At 44.8% G+C, this 26027-nt stretch overlaps 1 protein-coding gene across 2 annotated transcripts in view; it reads left to right on the forward strand.

Annotated features, from left to right (window-relative positions):
- Positions 1-303: 303 nt before the first annotated feature.
- The window catches only part of LOC137562944 (peptidyl-prolyl cis-trans isomerase-like), a 54416-nt gene continuing 28692 nt past the window's right edge, over positions 304-26027 (forward strand). The window contains exons 1-2 of one of the 2 annotated variants that reach the window (XM_068274777.1): positions 304-430; positions 25204-25234. In XM_068274777.1, coding sequence (XP_068130878.1) covers positions 362-430; positions 25204-25234 — 100 coding nt within the window. In that variant the 5' untranslated portion in view covers positions 304-361. The remainder of the gene's footprint in view (positions 431-25203; positions 25235-26027) is intronic. The other variant, XM_068274778.1, reaches the window with a different exon arrangement.

Genomic DNA, 26027 nt, shown 5'->3' on the forward strand with positions numbered 1-26027 from the left:
CCGCAGGAATGTCCCTGTGAAAGGTAGACACTTGGGTGGCATGTGCCAGAACAATACAAGTTTAGTTGTCAGATGGTACTGACGTTACTGAAATAGCTCTGTCTTCACGGCCCTGGCTCCCCCTCCCTAATCACACAGCATTTGGTGCTACCCGCAATATATCAGACAGGCTTAGAGGGGGAATATCCTGAGCTGGTATCAAATATTTTTGGGTTCATTGTTACGGGGAAGAGGGAGGGAGGGAGGTATTATGTGTTATTTCATGTGATGGACACACCACTGTTATGTTTAGGTATATAAGGCACAGGACACAGAGCTCTGTATCCAGCATTTCACAAGCTTCTCCGCATCCTGCTTCAGCATGGAAAACAAGAGAGTGTTCTTTGCCTTATCAGCAGATGGGATTCCCCTTGGCCGCATAGTGATGGAGGTACAGTGTGATATTCCGGCATGAAAGAGTGATGTCCAGCCTTAATATTGCTTATCTTCCGTTACTGATAACAGGGTTTATCAATACGAAGAGAACTAGAATATAAGTTGGGGCCGAATCAATCCTGAATCTGCAGCATTTCCCAGCAGGTAACTCGGGTGGGAAACGTTGCCTATCCCTCCAATGCTTTGCCATCCAAAATGCACTTTGGTGCAATCGTGGACAGCATGCTAAAGTTTTTTGTAGCATGTGCCCATATAGCTGTACTGTACATGACACAGCTAAGTGATTCAGCTGCGTGCTTACATCACTGCAAGTACCAGCATGCATCCTGCAAGACTCACGCTGGCTAAGTGGAAACCGGCCCTTACAGTGGTGCACAGGAGCCTGCACAAGGTTGGAGGCCCAAGAGAAATCATCTAATACGTTGTGTTCCCTTTATGGACCAGAGCAATTTTCACATTTTAGCACTCCTCCCATTCATTCGCCAATAACTTTATCACTACTTACCATTCCTAAATGATCTATACATCCTTTTTTTTGTCACAAATTGGGCTTTCTTTGAGTGGTATGTTTTGCTTAGAATGATTATATTTTATATATATATTGTAAACATGAAAAAAAAAATTGCATTATTTCTCAGTTTTCAGCCATTATAGTTTTAAAATAAAACCTGCAACTGTATATAAATCTCACACATTTTATTTGCCCATTTGTCCCGGTTATAATAATGTTTATATTATGTCCCTAGTACAATGTATGGCGACAATATATTATTTAGAAATAAAGGTGTATTTTTTTCCGTTTTGTGTTAGTTTATACTGTAGCACTAATTACAAGCCTTTATTTGCAAAAATAACAGTAATATACCCTCATGACACATGACCACAAGTTGGGTACCTAATGTAACTTATTTTTTTTAAATGCCGTCACTTTTTTTTTTTTTTTTTTTTTACAAATGTTTTATTTTGGTAACTATGCGGGAGGGGGCATAAGCGGTTAATAACGATCTGAGATTTATTTTTATATATATTTTTTAATGTATTTATATGTGTAATTTTATTGTTTTGTCTACAAGATGTCCCCACACTGAATCTTGTGTACTGTGAGCAGTACACAGGGGGTAATGTGTATGTGTTTTTACTTTCACTTTGTTAATTACCACCGGCATCTCACTGATGATTATGTATCACTCACTGGTGATCATTTATTACAGGCACCTTGATCAGCTTTGGGAACCCATGTTCCCATATACTGATCAGTATACTAAAGGACAGCAACAGGCAGGAGCGGTTGTTTGATTTAATTTTTTAAATGTTAGAAGCTACAGTTAATTTTATGTGAGGGAAGAGGAATAGTGATGCTCATCCGAGCTCGAATATCCAAGATACTCGGATATCCTCCCTATGCTGACTATATCATTGTAGTTTGGCACTGTTATTTGGACTGAGGAAGCGCGCTTAGACCCGTGAAACGCGTTGCCTGTGCTATTAATAAAATCTTTTTGCTTCATCAAAGATTTTCGTTATTTGAGGCACACCTACAGACCTGAGGAAGCGGCTTGGCCGCGAAACGCGTTGTCATTTGTGCCCGAATAAAGCTTGAAAAACTACTATTACTACTGTGCGTATGAGTTCCTACTGACACAAGGTAGGAAAGCAAATACCCTATTCTAATTATAAGAATTATAGTCATAAGTCCACGGGCGCCTCCTACTCTTCTCTCAACTCGGATATCCTAGCTCTTTTTTCACTATTCGAGCTCGAATACCGAGCTCGAATAGTATTAGCTATCCGGGCTTTGCTATCCGAGCGCATCCGCTCGGATAGCGTCACGTCACCTCGAGTCCTCACAAGCGAATCAGAGGGCTCCAAGCCCTCTGACTGCAGCCAATCACAGAGGGGGAGCCTGGCCAAGCCCCTCTCTATAAATAGCGGGCGCCATGTTGTCTCACTCGTCCTGCTTGCGACTTACTGACTGACTGTACTGAGAGACTGCTCCAGTGCTTTTTGTCTGTGCAAGTGCATTTATTGTTCAATACACCTAGCGTTTTTACACTCCAACACTTGATATTCACCTGTATTGCTTTGTATTGTAGATAGATTGTATTTTAGGCAGTTTAGTTTGTGTGATTAGGGACTAGGGAGGGAGACTGTCACTGGTGCTGCTGCAGCTGCAGCCAGCAGCTAGGCCCTGTGCCTAGGCAAGGCAGCCTCCCTGCTCTGTGCTCTAGTTACCTGTGCTCTCACCTGTCCTACTCTACTGTACTACTTCTGTGTTAGATAGATTATTGTACTATTTTGTAGTTAGCAGGCCCAGCTTTACTGCTATACCTGTCCTGTATCTGCTCTCTGTAATCTAGTCACACCTGTTCCATTGTTTAGCTAGATTCTTCTATTGTGTAGTTAGTACTGTAGTACTGCAGTCAGTGCTAGTAGTTGTTAGAGTAGTAGTACTACTGTGTTAGCTTTCTACAGAACTGCTGTGCTGTGAGCAGTGCCAGTGTGACAGTTAGTGTGCACTAGTGTCTTCTCCTCTGCTGTCTGACTGGCACTTGACACGTGCCACATTCGGCATGCTCCTGGCACACGTTACACCTGCTGCTGCTGCATTGCCCTGCTCCTGCTGCCTGTGCAGCTCCCACCGCCAGAGTGCCACAGGCCACTGATACCACCTATATTTAACCCAAAACACAATTGCTGCGTAATTTTTTGGAGGTGTCTAGGGTGAAAACTGTCATGTCCCAGTTGTGCGGTTGGACTTTGGACACAATGTGGGCTGCACGACTGCTGTCTGTAATCTAGGGCTGATGTTAATTTACAGCTATTTTTTTTTGGGGGGGGGGGATTTTAAGTCCCCACATCATTAATTAGTGTTCCCCTTTACAAAATAATGATGCTACATGCCTCATATACCCTAAAAACGTTTTTAAAGCAATTTAAAGGCCACTTCCGGTTTTTCTATCCGGATATCCGAATTTGCCCGGATACTGTGGTCGGATATCCGATTTGCATTCGGATCGCAAATTTTTGAACTCGGATATCCGACCCGGATCGGATATCGGGGTATCCGGATCCGAATCGGATCCGGATTTTGAAAAGGGGTATCCGAGCATCACTGAAGAGGAACCCCGCTAGGCAAATTTCACAGTCGGCGTTGAATTGCTTTCCCCGTAACAGCAGGAACGCAATGGATCAGGAAAACAGTACCGCAACTTATCCATGCGTTGCACAGCATACAGTCAATGAAAAGTATGCTTCACTGTTAACGTGCACATTTTGCAGTGATGCACTGTGTCGCACTGCTGCGCACCATTATACTGCAATGTGCCTGCCGCACTTTTAAAACGCTTGCGCTTCAAAAAGCACTTGGCTAATGTATTTGAATGGGATGGAGCACACCAAAGCAATTAGCTTTTTTCCCCTAACCCAAACGCAGGTCCTGCAGCATTTTTGCTGATTTCTGACGTGTTTCTGCCTCAACGTTAAGTGTAGGAAAGTGGAAAATCTCTCTGAAAAGCGCTAGATCAGAGCGATTTTTTTCAAAGCGTTTTTGTTACAGAAGCTGTTCAGTTACAGCTCTACTGTAAAAAAAATAAATAAAAAAAACCCTCCGGAATCGATTAGAAAATCGCTAGGCACATGCCTAGAATAGCCTTAAAAAAAATCACTGCAAAAAGCGTTAAGGGCTTGTTCACACTACAAGAGCTTTTCTAAGCCCTTTGTGATTTTTAAAAGCTCTTGCTTATTTTATCCTATGTGTGTGTTCACACTTCAACAATTTGGTTTTGTAAAAATCTCCCCAAAGCATTGCATTAGGAAGAGCTTTTCAAAATCACTAGCGCTTAAAAAGCTCTTGTAGTGCTTTTACGCTAGCGCTTTTTGGTGTGCACTGGCCCTAACTTTGCGATGTTAGGAAAGCCCTGCTCAGATATCTCATAAGAGGCCCATGGTTTTTACTTTTGTTTCTGCAAATATTAGCATTTTTTTTTACTTTTTGGTATACACTATAGAAAAATATGGTCAGGAAGGCAGCTGGCAGTTACTGAGAGACTCTACAATAAGCGGACATGTCAGTCATTTGGAATGCATTCTTAAAGTATACCTGTTGGTAATTTAAACCATGCAATCTAGTGGCGGGGAGATATAGCACACCTCATAGGTTTGCAGGTTACATAAGAGATTCTCTGGTCTCCTAGTGCCATACGCCTGCTCTACTCATCTCCACAAGGCTCAGCGTGAGCCATGGTCTGTGGCACATAACTGTCCTGTGAAAAACAGCAGCCTCAAAAGTGGCAGAAATACTGCTGATGGGCAGCTCAAGATTTACCATATTTTGCGCCGTATAAGACGCTCCGGAATATAAGACGCACCTAGGTTTAGAGGGCAAAAACCAGGGGAAAAAAATATAAACTAAACCTGGTGCGTCCATATTTCAGGAGCGTCTTGTACATGACCTCCCCCAAATGGTGCCCTCCTGTGTCCCCATGTCTCCCTTAAGTGTCCTCCTGTCACCCCCAGATGTCAGTGCTGTACCCCCAGGTGTCCTGCTTTCTCCCCATGTGTCCTTCTGTCCCCCTCTAAGTGTCCTCCTGTTCCCCCCAAGTGTCCCCCTCTCAGCCCTATGTGTCCTCCTCCTCCTCCAAGTGCCTCCTCTACTCTGTGTCCCGCTGTGAGTCCCCCCCAAACCCCCCCCCCGCTTGTCTGTACCCCCTCCTGTGGCGCCGGGTCTTCCCCCCCCCCCCGGTGTAAGAAGCGGCAGCGGGCAGCAGCTTACTTCCTCCATCTTGCCCGCGGCGATTGAAGACATCCGGCTTCTGTGGGCGGCTTCCTCTGGTGTCGGCTTTTAATGACGCATCATCAATTACGCGTCATTAGAAGCCGGCACTAGAGGAAGCCGCCCACAGGAGCCGGATGTCTTCAATCGCCGCGGGCAAGATGGAGGAGGTAAGTTCAGTGCAGTTTCTAGGCTAAAATGCACCCAGGGCGAGGGTGTAAAAATTGCGCCCCCCCCCTAGGTTAGATAGGTAGGTGCCTCTCAGTATAGGTTAGATTAGGTAGGTGCCCCCTAGTATAGGCTAGATTAGACAGGTGCCCCCCAGAATAGGTTAGATTAGGTAGCTGCCCCCCAGTATAGGTTAGATAAGGTAGCTGCCCCCCCAGTATAGGTTAGATAAGGTAGCTGCCCCCCCAGTATAGGTTAGGTAGGTGCCCCCCAGTATAGGTTAGGTAGGTGCCCCACAGTATAGGTTAGATAGGTAGCTGCCCCCCAGTATAGGTTAGATTAGGTAGCCGCCCCTCAGTGTAGGTTAGATAGGTAGCTGCCCCCCCAGTGTTGGTTATATTAGGTAGCTGCCCCCCAGTGTAGGTTAGATAGGTAGCTGCCCCCCAGTGTAGGTTAGATAGGTAGCTGCCCCCCAGCGTAGGTTAGATTAGGTAGGTGCCCCCCAGTGTAGGTTAGATAGGTAGCTGCCCCCCAGCGTAGGTTAGATTAGGTAGCTGCCCCCAGTATAGGTTAGATAGGTAGCTGCCCCCCAGCGTAGGTTAGATTAGGTAGCTGCCCCCAGTATAGGTTAGATAGGTAGCTGCCCCCCAGTGTAGGTTAGATTAGGTAGGTGCCCCCCAGTGTATGTTAGATAGGTAGGTGCCCCCCAGCGTAGGTTAGATTAGCAGCTGCCCCCCAGCGTAGGTTAGATTAGGTAGGTGCCCCCAGAATAGGTTAGATAGGTAGATGCCCCCAATAATGGAGGGGGGAGCCGCAGGGAGGGCAGCCCGACCTCTCCCTCCCTCTCCTCTCCCGGGCGCCCTCCGTGCTCCCCCCTCAGATGCAGAGTCCGTGAGCAGCAGGGAAGCGCTGTTTACAGCTCACCTGCCTGGCTCCAGCCGCTGGTCTCCTCTCTCTGTATACATACTGATACACGCTGCTTCCGGCTACAGGAAGCAGCGTGTATCAGTACGTATACAGAGAGAGAGAGGAGACCAGCGGCGAGAGAGCAGCGCTTGGAGCCAGGCAGCCGGTGAGTTGTAAACAGCGCTTCCCTGCTGCTCACGGACTCTGCATCTGAGGGGGGAGCACGGAGGGCGCCCGGGAGAGGAGAGGGAGGGAGAGGTCGGGCTGCCCTCCCCGCGGCTCCAGCTCCCCCCTCCATTATAGCGCCCCCCTCCCAACAGCGCCCCGGGCGGCGGCACGCTCCGCACGGGGCAAGAAACGGGGCTGGGTAAGTTGCTGCCCGCTACCGCTTCGTACACGGGGGACCCGGCGACACAGGAGGGGGTACAGACAAGCGGGGGCAAGCGGGAACGCAGCCACAGAGGAACACAGGCAAGGCAGGGAATTCCCAATGACGGCGGGTCGGCGGTTCGTAGCGGAGGGCGTCCGTAAGTCGGACTCCCTGCCTTTGCCGGGATTCCCTGCCTTTGCCGTATAAGACGCAGGGACTTTTTCTCCCCATTTTTTTGGGGAGAAAAACTGCGTCTTATACGGTGAAAAGTACAGTACATGCTACTTTTCCTTTTTTTCTGAAACGACAGCCACAGCTACAGCCAAGGAGATCCTGTTGAAGCGACGTAAGCATCATGTGACTTAAGGTGCCATACTAATCGCTAGCATTGGTGCAGTGTGAAGCCCAGCAGCCAGGAATACATTCAGGATTGGGTTAAACAACCGGCAGAAGATTAACTTGAGGATTAAAGCAGCTTTGGCCTTATTCTACCAGCCAGGAATGCAGAAGCTACTTCCGCATTCCTGGTGTGCTGCATATTTCCATTTTTTCGAAGAGATGATACAAAAAGCTCAGCGCCATTTTTTAAAAAAATATAATCTTTTATTAAAAGGTAGTCGAGGTGACATGATGAGATAGACGTGTATGTACAGTGACAAGCACACAAATAACTATGCTGTGTTCCTTTTCATTTTTCTGCCTGAAAGAGTTAAACATCAGCTATGCAAGTGACAGTTTCTCTCCAGTCGGGACTATAACGTAACCCTCACGGGAGTTACAGCCATAAAACTTTTCCTGCAGAGAACAGCTTCTGAGTGCAGGGGAGAGATAAAAAAGGCCAATAGTACTGCTTTGTTTATTGATCAATAAACAACATTTTGAATATGAAAAAAGGCAATAGTTTGTATATTTTGGCATAGAACCCTCTGAATGTGAGGACTATCATTCAGTAATTTTTTGGAGCAGGACCATAGATACAATTATTTATCTCATCAGTTTCATCGTGAGTTTATTATTATTATTTGGTATTTATCTAGCACCTACATCTTCCGCAGCACTGTACAGATATCTATGTACATATGTATTGAGGTCAAGGGCCAATTTAGGGGAAGCCAATTCACTTATGTGTCTGTTTTTGAGATGTGGGCGGAAACTAGAGAGCCCGAAGGAAACCCACGCAGACACGGGGAGAACATACAAACTCCATACAGATAGGGCCCTGGCTGGGATTTGAACCAAGGGCCCAGTGCTGCAAGACAAGAGTGCTCTCCACTATGCCACTGTACTGCCCACAGTAAGCACTCTCGCCTTGCATACATTATGTAAGAAAATTAAGCATACATACCGTATCTAAAAGTCATATATGATGCCTTTATAAATAGTGGAATAATTAGCAAAGACATGATCTGACTGGAGAAAATGCTCAAAAAGAGGCCTCAGATGCTAAACAAAGAGGGCTAATGCTTATTTCACGATACAAAACACTTCCATAAATATTGCAAACTACAGAATTTGGCCTGGAGAGAAAATTTTCATTAAAAACCAAATCCATTCCTTTGTAACCCTTGCTATATATTCATTGTTCCAATGATACAAGCGTTATCATGTTTCATCTTTTGCAGCATATTCACTGCAGAGCCACTTATGAGCTGTGTCCTACATAATAAATAGAATCAAAATGATGATCAGTTTTAATTAAGCAGATTGCATCTTTCATTTACTGCGCTATCATCTCTCCATCTAGAAGCGCCAGGGGAACATAGGAATAGACCGCAGTTCACAGCGTACAACAAACGTGTTTATAGCTCGCTGGTGTTCTACACTCTGGGGACAGCAGGAGTGTTTCCTGATTTAATACCACTGCTGCTTGTAGTATGTATAATCTATTTAAGGCACGATTCACATTGGCCTAAAAAACTGAAGGTTTAGCGGATGATAACGGACGAGAATGAATGCGAATGGATCCAGTGTTAACCAATGGATCTGTTCACTTTGGTCCATTCGAACTGAACCTTTCGGTCTGTACAGACCGAAAGTTTGGGTCTGCAGAAAATACCCCCCCCCCCCCCCCGATAGACGGATGCGTCGCATTGACCACACACTAACAGGATGGAGGGTCATGGATGGAAAACTGTTGTCTGTAAACGGATCAGTTTTCCATCCGTGCCAGTGTGAACCTGGCCTCTGGCCCCTTTCACACTGACACGGTTTCACTGTGTTGCGTTACCCTTTTTAAACGCAGGGTAACAGTAAAGCAATGAAAGTCTATGGGAAATTTCAGATGCAATGCACTGGAATCATCCGATCTGACATTAGGTCAACAGCGCGTTATAGGACTGCATCTGCGGTAACACGTTGACCAGAAGTCATGTAAGTCAATGCTTCCGCAGATATTTAAAACTTTTTCTTGTTAGCGTTGCGGTGCGCATGCGTGGAGGACAATGTAATCTGGTTCTGTGGCGGAAAAATTACTTGCAATACGTCATCCTGCTACAGGATGTGAGCAGTAGAGAGCCTCAGTGTGTTTTTTGCTGCCAATAATCACATTAACGCTCATTAACCACTTAAAAGACCACTATCGCAAAAATCAAAAAATGCATTTAAACACATGCAAATAATAAGTATGTTTCTTCCAGAGTAAAATGAGCCATAAATTACTTTTCTCCTATGTTGCTGTCACTTACAGCAGGTAGTAGAAATCTGACAGAACCGACAGGTTTTGGACTAGCCCATTTCCTCATGGGGGATTTTGATGGTTTTTAGTTTCAAAAGCACTTAGCGAAAGGCAGTTGCTCCATCCAACTGCCAAAAAAAGTGTGCAGCGAGCCTAGAGGCCGGCCAGCATCTTTTTATAGATCTTTTTCAAGGAGTGTCTTTCTAAAGAATAAAGGCTATGCTGAGAATCTCCTATGGAGAGATGGACTAGGTGAAAACCTGTTGGTAATATCAGATTTCTACTACCTGCTGTAAGTGACTCAACATAGGAAAAAAGTAATTAATGGCTTATTTTTACTCTGGAAGAACTGTACTTCTTATTTGTATGTGTTCATATATATTTGAAATTTTAAGATTTTTGCGATAGTGGTCCTTTTAAAGGAAACCAGAGCTGTAATATAGTAAAGGTTTTATACATACCTGGGGCTTCCTCCAGCCCCATGCACACGGATCGCTACCACGCTGCCGTCCTCAGTCTTCTCCGTCTTCTGTACCGGGTCCCATTACTTCCTCCAGTCGTAGCCAGTCTGACGCAAATGAAGTGCGCTATTTACGTATCTCTCCAGCAGCCGCCAGAGAGATACGTAGAGGGCGCACTTCTGCTGCGTCGACTGGCTCTGACTGGAGGAAGTTACGGGACCAGGTACAGAAGACGGAGAAGACTGAGGACGGCAGCGTGGTAGCGATCCGTGTGCATGGGGCTGGAGGAAGCACCTTCTGCACCAGCTACTCACACCTAGGATCAGGCACACCAACGAAATGTTTCTGTAGTTATACCTCTGACCCTACCTATCAGAGACCATCTCTGTCTCTTCTCAATCACACTGATCCCTTGATAGTCCAACACCAGCTTCATAAAATGATCTTGTTTCTTCTTGGGCTCCATGAATAACAGCATTTATCAGTGACTGCAATGTGCTCAGGGGCATAACTACAGGGGAGCAGCCCAGTGCTGTAAGGCAGAGACGCATTTACCATAAGGCACAGTAGGCACGAGCCTACAGGCACCTTATGGGGCAAAGGCGCCTCCTCCAAAGTGCCCACAATGTCACTCACCCATGCTTCGCCCCCCCCCCCCCCCCCTTCCGCAGCGAGATTTGGTCACCCCAGCCGCCAGCTGCTTCCTCTCCCCACTCTCATCTGCCTATTTTGCATAAAGTTCTCCTTGCCGCTTCACTGCCCGGGCTTAATTACGCTTCTAGCTGCCTATACTTGAGGGGGCCTTTGGCTACATACTGAAATGGAAGCATCTGGCTACCAAAACTTAAGTACCTATACTTTTACAGGTGATATTGAAGGGAGGGGGTCTGACTTCCTATACTTAAAGTCAATGGGATCCGATTAAGAAAAAAAAAAGAGGGAAGGGTCTGCTTCCTATAGAGCCTTACTTCTTCTCTCCCGGGCCCCGTTCCAGCGCAGGATCCCCCGTAGCTGCATTTGACTGAATTGGTTGAATGCCTTTGTCTTCGGGAGTGCTCCAGACTGCCGCACGCGTGAGCGCCCTCTACTGCGTAATCTTGTGTGCACAGTATGGAGTCGCATGTTTTCGGGAGGACTCGGCTCCCGAAGACTTCCGAAGTCCCCCGCGGCGGGGGATTTGAATGGAGGAGCTGCCACAGCGAGGAGGGCACCGGGAGAGGAGAGGGAAGGCTGATTAGGACACAGAGCCTTCCCTCTCCTTTTAATCAGGAACCATTGACTTTAAGGGTAACCTAAAGTGGGGGAGAAAAAACAGCAGTTTAACTTACCTGCGGCTTCTTGCAGTCCTCTGCAGTCATCCTGTGCCCTCAACATGCTTCCACGGTCCTCCAGTCACCCACAGCGCCCCTCTGCCAGCTGTGCTCTCGTGAACTGAAGCATTCTGTACATAAAAGTGTACACCTGAGTGTATAAAGCTTCTTTCGCCTGTATTTGCTGCTGAAAAGGGGGCATGGCCTGCACAGAGGGGCGGAGCTCCTGCTCCAAGTCTGGCAGGTAAAGGTGCCCCTACTTCTACTTCACAACCTCTGATAAAGGGGTCCATCCTGCAGATCAGGTGTTTTGCGGCTACATTTGTTATGTGTGTGAAGATTATGATGCCCACACTTGTTTTATGACCCTTGCAGGATGCCCCCCCCAGCGGTGAGGGTCTCCAGGGTTAGGCAAGGAAAAGGGTGTGAAAATTGCAGTGCCCCACCAAAGCTTTGCTGGGGGCCCCATGAGTAGTAGTTACACCCTTGACTGTGCATCTTCCTTACCCAGTGTAAAGTATAGCTATATATACAGTATATGGGCTTGTTAAAAAAGTCATTTTCATTTGACATATAAGAGAGAGTTGTGAAACACAGTAATGCAGTATTCATCGTCTCTACTTGATTTTACATAATTCCAATTCCAATCTAGACAGATTTTTTTTTATTATTATTATTATTCTTCAAATGTAGTTTGAGACATGTTGGCATACATAAACCAGTCGAAATTGAACAGATATACAAAGTAAACAAAAAGTACCAAAATATGATATTGACAGCAATTCAATTTCGCTTTTCGGACCATTGTAGCCCCTCACACACTCCAATGAGTTCTGGTTCACCATGAGCTCGCTGGTTAGTCTGTACCTGTTTTTCAAGCCCTACTTCCTAGAGCCAAATTAATCCATGGCATGCACTGATGAGGATCAACCAATCCGTCTGTATGCATGTTGGATTATTATGGCTCTGTACTAATTAGAAGCTGGCACATCATTGCATTCCAGCGGTTCTGGAGGTGTGTTTAGCTTCTAAGGGTACAATGGTTAATTTTCATATATTCAGCAGTGATGCACTGGGAGACATCTCAAGCTCACTCCAACATGAATTATAGCAAATACTTTCTGTTTTAAGAAAGCAAACTTTTGTTTGCCAAACAGGTGAATAGGCAAAGAAAAAAAAAGATAAATAAACATGATGTCATACACGCGCACCCTTACTATGAAACCATGTGGGGCGTGCGTGTATGGAAAGGAGAATGTGCTCGGAAGGCAGCGGGGGACAAGCGGAGGCCGCGGAGAGGTTATGTATACACTTTACAAGGGCACTGGGGGGACATAGACATTAGGGGAGAAAACGTTGGGAGTTTCGTCGATCGTCGGGAAATTGCACGCCATTACCGCCGCGAGTCCGATCTTGCAGCATACGCGAAATTAGTCGCATTGCCGGTCGGCGTGCACTTGCTGGCACAGCTTTTCATCCAATTCGATTATAATAATCAAATTGGATGGTCGATCGGCTGTCAAGTCGCTTGATGTATGGCCACCTTAAAAGTCCAACCCTGAATAGGACTAAGCTAGACCACCCCTATAGGACATCCAGCCTCGCAAATCTTATCAAAACAGTCAAGGTTCTCTATACTGAAATAAGACTCTATCCATGAGCATTATGTATCTAAACGTTGTTTAAAGAGGAGCTGTCAGCAATACTATCTCAGGAAAAAAAAAATATATATAAGTAGATAAATACTTGCTCTACTTAACATATGTATTGCACTGTCCACGTTATGATTTCTGTGAATTTTTTAAAGGAAAAGTAGAGAATCCTATTCTAGACAGTTTCCATATTTACTGTGGCTATTTTGAAGCCAGTCGTGATGTAATATCCGCCCTTAGTCTCCTCTGCCTGATTTGCCCGCCCTTCACTATAAAAAGTGCATTGTTTCAGCCTGAGAAATATTGGCCAATCAGAAAGGAACAGAGGTGTGAGAGGGGAAAACAGAACGGAAAGAGGCTTCAGCCAATCAGGCTGCATTAGCTAAGTCTGAGGGGAAGTAGAGAAGCAAAAAAAGACAACCCAGCATGCCGTGCAACTTCTCTTTTTCTGTGTACCAATTTTTCTGTGTACTAAATAAGAGTCATGTAAACGGGGGAATGATAATTTATCAACAAGAAAAGTAATAGTGATTTTAACTTTTGGATTGCCTGATTAGCATCCTCATTACTTGTTTACCAGATAAAAATAAAGAATTGATTTTTGATTTTATGCCCGACAGTTACAGTTAACCAGGGAAATATCAAGATCCAAGGTTAGCTAGACAGATTTTGAGGCTGGATAGCACTGTTCTATAGCATGGTAAAAGCACACCAGTACACAAAGCAAGACTCACATTACACATAACAGTTATACAAAGTCTAACATGACAGGGCACGAGGTGGGATTAGGAAGCGCACCATACTGAAAAGAGCTTGCGATCTAAAGAAAACAGGGCTATGTGTAAATTGCCCTGAAGCTCTAACACATGGCTGAACAGTGAGATACCTATTAATAGCTGCCTTGACTGGTGCATTGATTAATAGCAGTAGGGCCTGGTATAAAGTTAAAGCCTCCCAAGCTCAGCCCCAGGCCTGCAATGCAGAAGATGCCCGGCACAGTAATGCCTTTAATGCTGGGAAAAAAATAGATCTCATCTTTTCAGCCAGCTAACCATCAGGGAAGCCCCAGTGGTCTCTTAATCCTGTAAATAATGGAAATGCCTTCCCTACATGGATCAAAGAGATGACAGGATGGGCTGTTATGATACCTCCACCTCTTGTATCGCTTACACTTAACTAATAAATTGTAAGCTCCAGGGGACAGATTTCTTATCCCCTTCTGTTTCATCCAGCTAGTCCAGATCTGGTGTCGTGCCCTTTCCCATATATAGAACTATGCAGTTATAGGAATCTGTCTGATCACTATATTAGTCCTATGTTATAACGTGTGCTATGCAGTACTGGGATCTGAAAACATAATAGACATTGTTGACAACAAGAAGGCTGAATACATACCGAGCAGCTTTGTGTCTGGTGTATGACAGCACTGCCTTTAATTCCTATAAATAGGGCCCCTTGCTTGGGTTATAAAATGAAGGCTAATAAGTTTAGCAATGACTGGAACTAACAGTGAACATCACAAACAGAACTCATAGGCTTTTGAGCAGAGCAGATTGTCCAAATGATGGTGCTATTATGGAAGAAATGTAACTACAGATGTATTTGCCTGGTACACTTCAATCTTCCCTTGCTTGCAAGCTACTCGTGTGTGTGGAGAGCACATTCCAGCCCCCAGTGTATAATTTCCACATGGGGTGTGTATAATTTCTTATCTCTGTAGTAGAGACATATTAACTCTGATAAGGCACGCTATTTGTTATAGTAAATCAACCCCTTTCTGCTGTTTTGAGGTGGGAAATCGCTTTTTTTAAAAAAAACATGGACGAAAAGCCCATTACCAGGCATAGATCTAAAATACCATCCAATAGCTTAGCAATTCATGAGTGCTCGAATTTTACCTTTCTGTGTGAAATGAAATTTATAGAGCTAAAAATGCTGTATTCAAATTTTGATTGCATGACCCCAAGCAGGGAGTAGAGTCAGGTTTCAGGCTGTGTAGGTGTGACTGGTGCAGCTGCATCCTTACATCATGTGCACACTGCAAGGTGCAGACTGAATCTCTCTGAGAAGATTGAAGCCTGTAGCACCGACAGGCCTGTACTACAGGAAGAGGCCAGTGTCTAGTCTCCTGACCAGAAAGTAATTTGACAGTAGCTAATCAAAGAGCTTATAGCCAGATAAACAAGCTCTGCAACAGAGTGCTTACACAGATGAAGGAAAACACACACCACTGGACGTGGATTTTTAAGTTTGGGGGGGGGGTGCAGCACTTGTAAGATGGGGGAGGGGTGTGGCACTTGTACGATAAACTTTAAGTGAACCATAGGTGAAAGTAAACTTATAAGAAAAATGGTATCTATCCTTTAGATGTCTCATAGTTTTATGTGTAAATAATTACAAAGTAGATTTAACATTTTATTGTTTCTTCTCAATGACAGTCTATTAAGTGTCCAAGAGCTAAAATATAAAAACGATTGACTTTTTTTATCTATCCGCTGGATTCAGAAGCTCTACTCTGCAAGCAGGAGTTTTATGGATTATCTGAAAAAGTGGAGTTCTGCTCGATGGTCCACAAAAATATCAAAGCCTTTATTAAATACAAGTCAAACGGCGTAACAAGTTCACTAACATGACAGTGGGAAACTCAAAACCCACTCCAGATTTTGTACCATATAATCTGACTCTGTCTCAATTCAGTGTCACCTACATGCTATCTTGCAATATGAGCATTTGTATTATCAAGAGAGCAGCACACAGGGTTAATCTGTGAGGTACACACACACACACACACACACACACACACACACACACACACACACACACACACACACACACACACACACACACACACACACACACACAACCAGGAATATAGCAGTATTGGAGGAAGATGCACATTGTGAAGTGTCACCCTTGAAGCACATATAAACCTGTCTTCAGAAGCATCTCCTGGGCTATGTCATCTCTTGCCGTGACAGTGAGTTGATGTCCCAGCCCACGCTTGACTCAGTGGAGGCTATATAAAACCACAGCATACACCATACAATTGTGAGCAGCCATGTTGCACACATTCAGAGTGGATAAACTACGTGTTACATATGTACATATAAAATATTTCCAACAACACATACCTCTATTATTATTTTTATTCTTTTATATAGTGCTGACATGTTCTGCAGCATACTGTACAGAGAACATTAAACAATTTGCATTACTCAGGCAGGAGCCACACTTGTCTTTCAGTTTTCTGCGCACGTTTTTCTGCATGTGATTTCTGCAGAAAAACCCACATTCTTTTAACAGCACTGTTCCCTATCAAAAAATTGAACCAGAGTGTCTTCATGTGCTTAATTATGCTTTTAATCTTAGCTTGCAAAAATTGTTTTACAAAATTTTATTCACAAACACGGTTAAAACATCCTAAAACCAATAGGCTGGTATCAGAGCTGCTAATATATTTCTCCCCACCGTCCTTGTGATGGTTTTTAACCGTATTGATCACCCAGCCGCAGCCTATGCAAATCAATCGGTACCCCAATCACAATCGTCCAATTGTGATTGGGGGACCGATTCATTTGCATAGGCTGCGGCTGGGTGATCAATACGGTTAAAAACCGCCATGCAACTGAAGAAAAATCGCTGCATGTCAGTTTTTTTTTCTGCTTGCAAAACTAGCACATTTATTTACACGAGTTTTCCATTAAAATGCATTTTTGTGTGCAGAAAATGTGTACGAACATGCTACATCCTCCCTCCTCAGCCCTTCCCCCTCTCCTGCTCTACATCCTTCTCCCTCTACTCTTGCTCTATCATACTCTTCTCTCCCACTGCAGCGTTAACCTGTGTATGTGCATCAGCTAAACTGACGCATATACACGCTGGGCTCTTTGTGTGGCCGCCTGGATAATGTAAACAGTAATAAAATGTTGTAAGGAATAGTGTAAATTTAAAGAAAATAAATACTTTCAATAAAATATCATTAAATAGTCAATGGGGTAGATTCACTAAAGTTAGCACTGTGTAATCAGCTGTTATGCGCGGTATAACACTTAAGTGACTTAATTAGTGTCCTTGCATGCTACAAACGCTATCGGCAGCATAGCATGCTTTATCTGGGAGCGTGCACTCTGCGCACGCTATGCTACTGAATTGCAGCATAGAAAACGCTAATAAGTAACGCGGCTCCACTCCTCCTGCCCTCATCACGCTGGTGATGAGGGCGGGAGGAGTGACAGACAGCTTATTGGGCCAATCAGAGTGCGGGGATCCGGTCCTTAAGGGCTCTTTCACACTAAGACGTTGAGTTTCATGCGGCGTTAAGGCCGCATAATGTGCCCCTAACGCAACGCATGTTAGTATTGAAGTTGGACGTTATATAAAGCCGCGTTATGCGTCTCTTGATGCGTCCGTGATTCGTACTTTTTGACGCATACTATCGAATGAAAACGGCGCATGCAGCAAATAAAAAAAAAAAAAACAGTACTGAGCATGTGCAAACATCCGAACGTAGCCACATACGAGTATAACGCAAAGCACGCTGCACTTTCATTTACCGTGCTGCGTTATACTCCAACGCAACGTGGGCACTGTGAACAGCCCATTGATTTCTCATTGCTGTGAGTTGGGCTGCGTTACAGGCTGCTCTAACGTGCGCCTGTAACGTCTTACTGTGAAAGCAGCCTTAATGTGACTGGACCCGCAGGTGATGAGGGCGGGAAGAATGACAGACCGCCTATTGGGCCAATCAGAGTGCCGGGATCAGATCCTTTAATGTGACTGGACCCGCTGGTGATGAGGGCGGGAGGAGTGGAGCCGCGTTAGTTATTAGTGTTTGCCATGCTGCAATTCAGCAGCATAGCATGCGCAGAGTGCCCGCTCGCAGATTAAGCATGCTATGCTGCTGATATCGCACGTAGCATGCAAGGACAGTAATTAAGGCACTTAAGTTTTATAGTGCGCATAACAGCTGATAACTCTCGCTGTTACGCAGTGCTAGCTTTAGTGAATCAACCCCAATGTATGTTATCAATGACGTTTGACGGGAGGGTTGGAAGAACCAAGTGTAAAGGTAGCCACACACCATACAATTTTCATGCAATCTGGCTGTTCAGTCAATCACCAAGTGCTGTTATACTACATCAGTGGTCTGCAATCTTGGCTCTCCAGCTGTTAAGGAACTACAAGTCCCACAATGCATTTATTGTAGTTCCTTAACAGCTGGAGAGCCAAGTTTGCAGATCACTGTACTACGTGGATGTTGGTAAGATTGCATAAAAATTGTAGTCAGACTGCATAAAAATTGTATGGTTTGTGGCCACCTTAAAGAGAAACTCCGACCAATAATTGAACTTTATCCCAATCAGTAGCTGATACCCCCTTTTACATGAGAAACCTATTCCTTTTCACAAACAGACCATCAGGGGGTGCTGTATGGCTGATATTGTGGTAACACCCCTCCCACAAGAAACTCTGAGGACCGTGGTACTCCTGGCAGTTAAAAGAACTGTTGCCTACCTCTTAGGGCCTATTTCCACTACACACAGCATGGATGCAGAATTCATGCAGAAAAACTGACTCCAATGAATGCCTATGGGCCTGTTTCCACTAAACGCAATTTTTCTGATGCAGATTTTCACATAGACATTCATTGGAGTCAGTTTTTCTGCATCCAATCTGCATGCAGTGGAAACAGGCCCAAAGGCTCTGGCTTAGGTTTAACTGTAGCAAAATATCTGTATTTATTACTGATATTTTACTATCCGGTTTTCCACTTTAACAGTAGAATATTAATAAATTCACCAATATTTTATCGGCTTTTCTGAGCGCCCACATTTTCAGCCACTTTTTTTTTTCTTGTCATAAAACATGTTATTGAAGCAGATCAAAACTACAAATACACTACAGGTGAAGTCAGACCAGAGGCGGGACAAGGTCCTTCAGCACCCAAGGCTGAGACACCAAAGTGCGCCCCCCCCCCCCCATCCCTCCCACCCCAACCATCACACACTGATTGCTATTAGACTAATAGGTGCCCCAAGGCCCCCAACCTCCCCAACACCTTAATCTCTAGTTATCTGGCTTGCAGTCACTGTCATGTATCCCCTTTTCTTATTTATTTCTGCTTCAAACACAATTGGGAATGACAGATGAATGAATTGTGCGCCCCCTCCTACACTGCGCCCTGAGGCTGGAGCCTCTCCAGCCTCTGCCTCGGCCCGGCCCTGAGTCAGATAGACATTACTTATTTTTCACATCCTCACAGAGGAGTAAACAAGCACAAAAGTTGAAAGCCATAGTTCCAACCTTGAACACAAAGGGCATGCTCACAGTCTGTACACCTTGAGGGTTGTTCACACTAGGGGCGTTTTTGACATGTTTTAAGCGCTAGCGCCTGTGCAATGATTGTTATTCTGACTTTCTGAGTTCACATCTGAGCGGTTTGTTTCCGTTCCGCTCAGAAAAGCGCTGCATGGGCCATTTTTGAGGCAATTCCGCCTCAATAAAAGGTTTAGGAAAACGCAAAATGCTCACAAAATCGCTTTGTGCAGCGATTACGTGAGTGTTTTTAAGAATAAATACATTGTATTTATTCTTTTCCGGATCAAAGCATTCACTTCCTAACGTCAGGAAGTGAAAAAACGCAATCGTTTTGCAAAAGACAAAATGACCAATGCACAGAAATAAAAAAAAAGCGTAAAAAAAACAAGTGGAACACAATGGTAACAAGGCCTAAAGGCTCCTGTCAGAGCAAAAACCTTCCCCATAAAGGAAGCGTCTGTGAAAATATAATTTAAATGGAATTGCTCATAAAAGGTGTCTGAGGGACTTCAGCTCCAAGAAAGGAAGAGAAACATATGAAAATAAAGTTCACAAATGTTCAGCGCACACCCTCATTGATCCAACTTTGTATGCTCCAATGTAATGTCCATATTCACATTCCCGCATTAGTGCCTCCAAGATCAGCAATACCTCCACCATAGACACCCACTAGTGATACACTCACCAGATGTCTTGGCCACTGTTAGACTGGCCGACCACGCTCAATTCCAGTGATCCCAGGCTCATCAGGATCCCGGCACCTATTGCAACTCTCTTTCTTTGTTCCTTTTATAACTTGCAATACCTCAAGGGAAACAAATCCTCACATAGCATAATACTGTTTTCTTAAAATCAAGTTTTATTAAAAATTGCACTCACATGTCCAAAGAAATATACTGCGCACAGAGTTTTTCCACGGGCTCTCCCCCGTTGCCAGGCTGGGCACACTTTATGGACTCCACTGTCGTCCGACCCTTGCTGCTACTCTTTCCAGTGCGCTCCTGTGGATGGGGGAAAGGGGCGCGGCCGGAATGGCCGCATCACGCTAATATAAATACATCCTGGTTAGTGTCCAGCCTCCGTGTCCCTGATGAGTTACGAGGCAGTAACGAAATCGATTGGGCGGAGGTTGGATATACCAGGACAAGTGAGGAGCTCTTGGAAAGAGTAGCAGCAAGGGTCGGACGACAGTGGAGTCCATAAAGTGTGCCCAGCCTGGCAACGGGGGAGAGCCCGTGGAAAAACTCTGTGCGCAGTATATTTCTTTGGACATGTGAGTGCAATTTTTAATAAAACTTGATTTTAAGAAAACAGTATTATGCTATGTGAGGATTTGTTTCCCTTGAGGTATTGCAAGTTATAAAAGGAACAAAGAAAGAGAGTTGCAATAGGTGCCGGGATCCTGATGAGCCTGGGATCACTGGAATTGAGCGTGGTCGGCCAGTCTAACAGTGGCCAAGACATCTGGTGAGTGTATCACTAGTGGGTGTCTATGGTGGAGGTATTGCTGATCTTGGAGGCACTAATGCGGGAATGTGAATATGGACATTACATTGGAGCATACAAAGTTGGATCAATGAGGGTGTGCGCTGAACATTTGTGAACTGTTAAAAAGGTTAACCTAACCCTGGTGATAGCGCACCCTATGTGACAAAATCAGCTATAGCGCTTTGACATCTTGTGTTCATGTATGAAAATAAAGTAGCTAAGAAATGGAAAGAGGACAAACACAAAGAAAAGAGGAGAAAAGAAAAGAACTAGCACTCCCCCTAGAACCCTTCACTATTACCAGCCCTATATAGCTACTGTATCCTCATGAATAAGTAAGGACAATCCATCTGACCCCCAATATAGGGAGGGACACGTGTGCATTACAAATCTTTATAACTAAAGAACTTTGGGATGTGAGCACATAAGGGGGAAAAAGGCGTCCAGGGTATCAATAAAATTAGGTTAAAAACTCATAAAATAGAAAAAAGGTGAGGTAGCTTACATCAATGAAGACAAATTCATGTAATTAATGAATTGTAATATGCACTGGCAACGCGTTTCATGGGTCTATGCTCACTTCCTCGGGTCGCATAGAGTGCCAAAGGGTACTCTGAGCTGGGTCTAAGGCGCCTTAGACTCAGCTCAGACCACCCATTGGCACTTTATTACATTAATTTTTCTTCATTGATGTAAGCTACGTTTTTCTTGTTTTGTGTTTTTAACCTAGTTTTATATATTATCTGAGTGCCTCTTTCCCTCTTTTGTGCTTCCCACCTTCCTTTGGAGGAGTGTTCTATTTGGCTAATTAGTGGCTCTGCCATGCTTTGGAACCATTTAGCCATTTTGCATCATGCGCGCGGCCGCATGGGCTAGATACCCGAGCGAAGTCGGGTTTGTTCATCTCCATCTGCCTGCAGTGGTTGGTTGCCTGTCGGTAACCTCCCTCTGTGAGTACCGCTTTCTACTTTTATCACTTATTATATTCTCTGTGACCTACTGCACCATCGAGGCTTCCATTGTCTCTGTGCTTTTTCCCCTCAGGGTGCTTTTAGATCACCCCCCCATACTTAATGTGGGAGCCTTCACTTCATCCGAATCAGGTGCTCTTTTTGATGCACGCCATCCTAGCCAGTAGCCACCACCTTGCTTTTATACACTGCTTGCGTAGCTAAGGAGCTATGGGCCCCAGTGCAAGTTTTTTACAATGGGGCCCCAGAAGCACTCTATACATAACAATTGATACAGTGCACCAAAACCTGCCAAGGACAACCACAGTGTCAGAAGTGCCAAAAGGGGATGGGGAACAGCTTGTTAACCACTTGAGGACCAGAGACCGCTGGTACAGGAACGCGGAATCCCGACGAAATACAGGCGAATCGTCGCACATACCCACCGCAACCTCCGTCATCGCCGGGACCCCTAGGACGTAGACTCTGCCGTCTCTATAACGGCAGAGCCATGTGAGCCGGTCAGGAGCCATTTCATTGGCGCCTGACCGTGTCTATCAATGTAAGCCAATGGGAGCGGCTTACATTGATAGACACGGCCAGGAGCCAATGAAACGGCTCCTGACTGGCTCACATGGCTCTGCCGTCATAGAGACAGGCAGAGCCTGTGAGATGTGGCGAGACTTGTCGGGTTTGAGCGGCGCGATCGGCGGGGAGGGGCAGAAACGGCGGATGCGCGCAGCGGCAGCCAATTGAAATCTACACCCTGCCAGCCAGGAGCCCAGCAAAACAGGGCGCAGATTTCAAGTAGCTCGGTCCTTAAATAGTTAATGATTACTACTATTGAAAGCATCTATAGAAGTGATTATTACAAGCACAGGACCAATAAAGAGCTAATACTGCGGTTGAGGGAGAGCCTCTTGGGCCCCTCTGGCCTAAGGGCCTCTGTGCGGATGATACTTCTGCAACCCCTATTGCTACGCCACTGTGCTTATCATCATGATTACTATTGGAGCCTGCCTTGTTAAATTTTTGGTTTAATTGGCCTTAAAACAGACACTCATTCTGCTATGAATAAGGAATATATAGCACGTGTACAGGTAAGTTATTGTTGAGGCACAGTAGAGATATGATGGGGTTTTATACTGATTATTATTCGTATTGTGCCTTACTACAATATAGGAACAGATGCCAACTGATTATAAAGCGGTACAAAGGAATTATTCTCAGATCTGATTAATCCTCAGTCAGCCGTACTGGAGCCGCTTTAAACTCCTTCCACTCTTGGCACAACTGTCAGGAACTCATTACTGTTGCTGGATTAACACAACGGCATTCACAGGGTTAAACGGCAGCCTCTCCGTGCAGCTGTGTGCATTTTACAGTGCATCCAGCCAGAGCCGGGACAAGGTCCCCCAGCACCCAAGGCTGAGACACCAAAGTGCGCCCCTCCATCCCCCCCTACCCCAGCCGTCACACACTGATTGCTATTAGACTAAGAGGCGCCACAGGGCCCACAACCTCCCCAACACCTTAATATCTAGTTATATGGCTTGCAGTCACTGCCATGCATCCCCTTTTCTTATTTCTTTCTGCTTCAAACACAATTAGGAATGGCAGCTGAAGGAATTCTGCGCCCCCCTCCTACACTGCGCCCTGAGGCTGGAGCCTCTCCAGCCTATGCCTCGGCCCGGCCCTGCATCCAGCTTTATATAGCTTAACGAGCTCTGTGTCAGCGCTCCGGCCTTCCTGGGTGAAATGTATATGAGTGGAGCGTCAGCTGCTCTCCCCGGGTTCCTGCAGCAGCTGAGCCAGGCACGCTGCAGTGTCTGTCACTCCAGGGAGGGCTGCCCGTGGGGCGAGTGAGAGATGATGTCATCAGTGTGTGGGCGCAGAATATAGGATGGCAAGAGATATGCTCGCCACATCTAGCAGTGTGACTCAGAAAGACATACATAATACATTACCAGAAATGTATATCCCTATTATTGTGCACTGTATACTGAAACCAAAGCTATTATCTCTACCTGCTGGCTGCTACTTATAATAGCATATGCTGGATACTGAACAAGAGTTTTTGAATAGAAAGAATACTATAGTAGTTGGCTTTATATTTCATATTTTGAGCTGTTACTGAAATGTTGAAGCATTGTACAGACACTCAACTCAAAATTACTGTTCTGCAGCATTTATGGTCCCTCACTGCAGTTCTGCTGTCATCCAGTGCACCTGTCACCCCTTCATATGATCACCAAACACAGATGTGGTTGGTTGCTGGCTTCTGCGCATACATGGGCAAGTCCACGTGCCGCTCTCAATCACGCTTCCATTGCTGGGGCCCACCGCTGTGGTTGGTGATCTTACATAGGAGCTAGCGTGGACTGAACAGCAGCAAGGCTGCAGCGCGGGATCACATAGACAACTAGGGGCTGGAAGAAGCCTCAGGTAGGTAAACAGGGTTTGTATACCAGCTGGAGACAGCACCTGTTATGGAGTCCTCGAGCAAGACTCCCTAATATTCCAGGGTGGTCTACTGAGTGTGCCCTTAGTGGCTGCAGCTCTCAAGTGCTTTGAGTCCCTTACTCCTTCAGGAGAAAAGTGTTATACAAGTGTTAGTGTTAACAGCGCTAGCCGCTATGGAGATGTTGACGCCACTATATACTGTAAATCCAAAATAAATAATCCACTGACTTACAACACATGCAAATCACACAGAGAAGAAACAACACTGCTCTGCAATGAAAAAATCCAGAAAATCACAAAATGCATGAAAAATAAGAAAAAAAAAACGAAAAAAAGATCAATACACTTATGGCTACACCAAAAAGCTCTAGTGATTTTGCAGTGATTTTGGAGTGATTTTATAGCAATTTGGTGTAGTGGAGAAGAAACCGGCACCATCGATGTATTTAATATGCTCTTTTATTAGCAGACAGCTGTCATAACGACGTTTCAGGGCAATTTGGTGTGAAATAGCCAATAGGATTTCACTGTCTAAGGCCCCGTTCACACCTGAGCATTTTGCCGGCGATTTCGGCAAAACGCTCAAGCGCTAGCGCTTTTGAAAGCGCTAGTGCGACAGAAACCTATGGGCCCGTTCTCACTTGGGCGATTTGTGTTAATCGCCTGCGATTAACGCAAATCGCTAAAAAGAAAATTTGTATCCTGCCCCATTTTCCAGCGATCGCGTTTAGTGCTACAGAAACGCTAATCGCGATTGCGGAAAATCGGCCCAAGTGTGAATGGTGATTTTTGGCATTAATCACCAAAACGCCAGAGCAAAATGCTAGCAAAATCACTAGCGTTTTGCAATCAGCAAGTGTGAATGGGCCCTAAGTGCACTTGGTGTGAAACAGCTTTAAAAAAAGTCACTTAGCTGAGACAATAAAAACATTAAACTTACCTTTTTAGCTTTTAAACACAAAATAGAACTGAGCAAAAAATACTTGAACAAGCCTTGAAAATCGGCAATGCAAATTCATGCATGAGCGAAATTGCATTCAGAATTCACATGAATAATTTGAGAATGTTGCCTAATAGAAGTATTTTGCATTATTAATCAGAGCCTCATTATATGTTATTTTAAGCAGATTTGGTCGTAAGTACGGTACCACTTTGAAGCAAGATTCCAACAACATGCTTTATAGAGTGCATGTGAAGGAAGTGTGTTCAGTTGATCATTATTCTTTTCCTTCCTTAGCTCCGGTTTGATGTAGTGCCCAAGACTGCAGGTATGACACTAATTCAGGTCACTGTGATACAAAAATCTCTCTTTGTGTGTGATTAACACATTCTGCACTGCAGGCTCCACAACCACGTAATCCTGGTGCTTTCACCAATCTAACTATCCAAGACTGTGAAATACTAATAATCATAAGCATGCTGCTGGTAATCCTTGCAGAGAGAATTTGGAATTTGCAATGATCCTTTTACAACTAACGCTGCAACAGTAAAAGGGGATCTACACAAAAGGGTTGACTAGTAAAACTCTAATTCACCAGTAAAAGTTTAGACATGCAAAGTTTTACCGCTCATAAACTATATAACACATAATGGGTCAGCAGAAACAGGTGCTACTTTTGTTCCCACTCGCATGTTATCTGGTTGCTCATTGGTTATTTTATGCACAGTGCCCAACTGTCCCTCTTTTGGAGGGACAGTCTCTCTTTGGGAACCAAATCTCTCTGTCCCTCTTTCTTCCTCATTGGTCCCTCTTTCAGGACTGATGCACAGATCGGTGTAAATATGTCTTTTTCTACTGGAAAAAGGTCTTTAACTGACTCTAAACTTTATTCCCATCATTTAAATTGATATGTTTCGTATTTCCAAACGTTAAAATTAAGTAAAACCACTGATGATGAAAAGGACCCATGTGGTTTGAATGAAAAAAACAACATATATTGCTTCTGAAATCATTGTGATCTGATATGCATGGCGAGGGGTGTAATAGGCTGTGGTTAGAGGTGAGGCAGGCTCGTGTTTTAACCACCTTACGACCAACTAACGCTGAGCGGCAGCCGCATG

Source organism: Hyperolius riggenbachi, chromosome 3 (assembly GCF_040937935.1).
Source record: "Hyperolius riggenbachi isolate aHypRig1 chromosome 3, aHypRig1.pri, whole genome shotgun sequence".
Taxonomy (NCBI): domain Eukaryota; kingdom Metazoa; phylum Chordata; class Amphibia; order Anura; family Hyperoliidae; genus Hyperolius; species Hyperolius riggenbachi.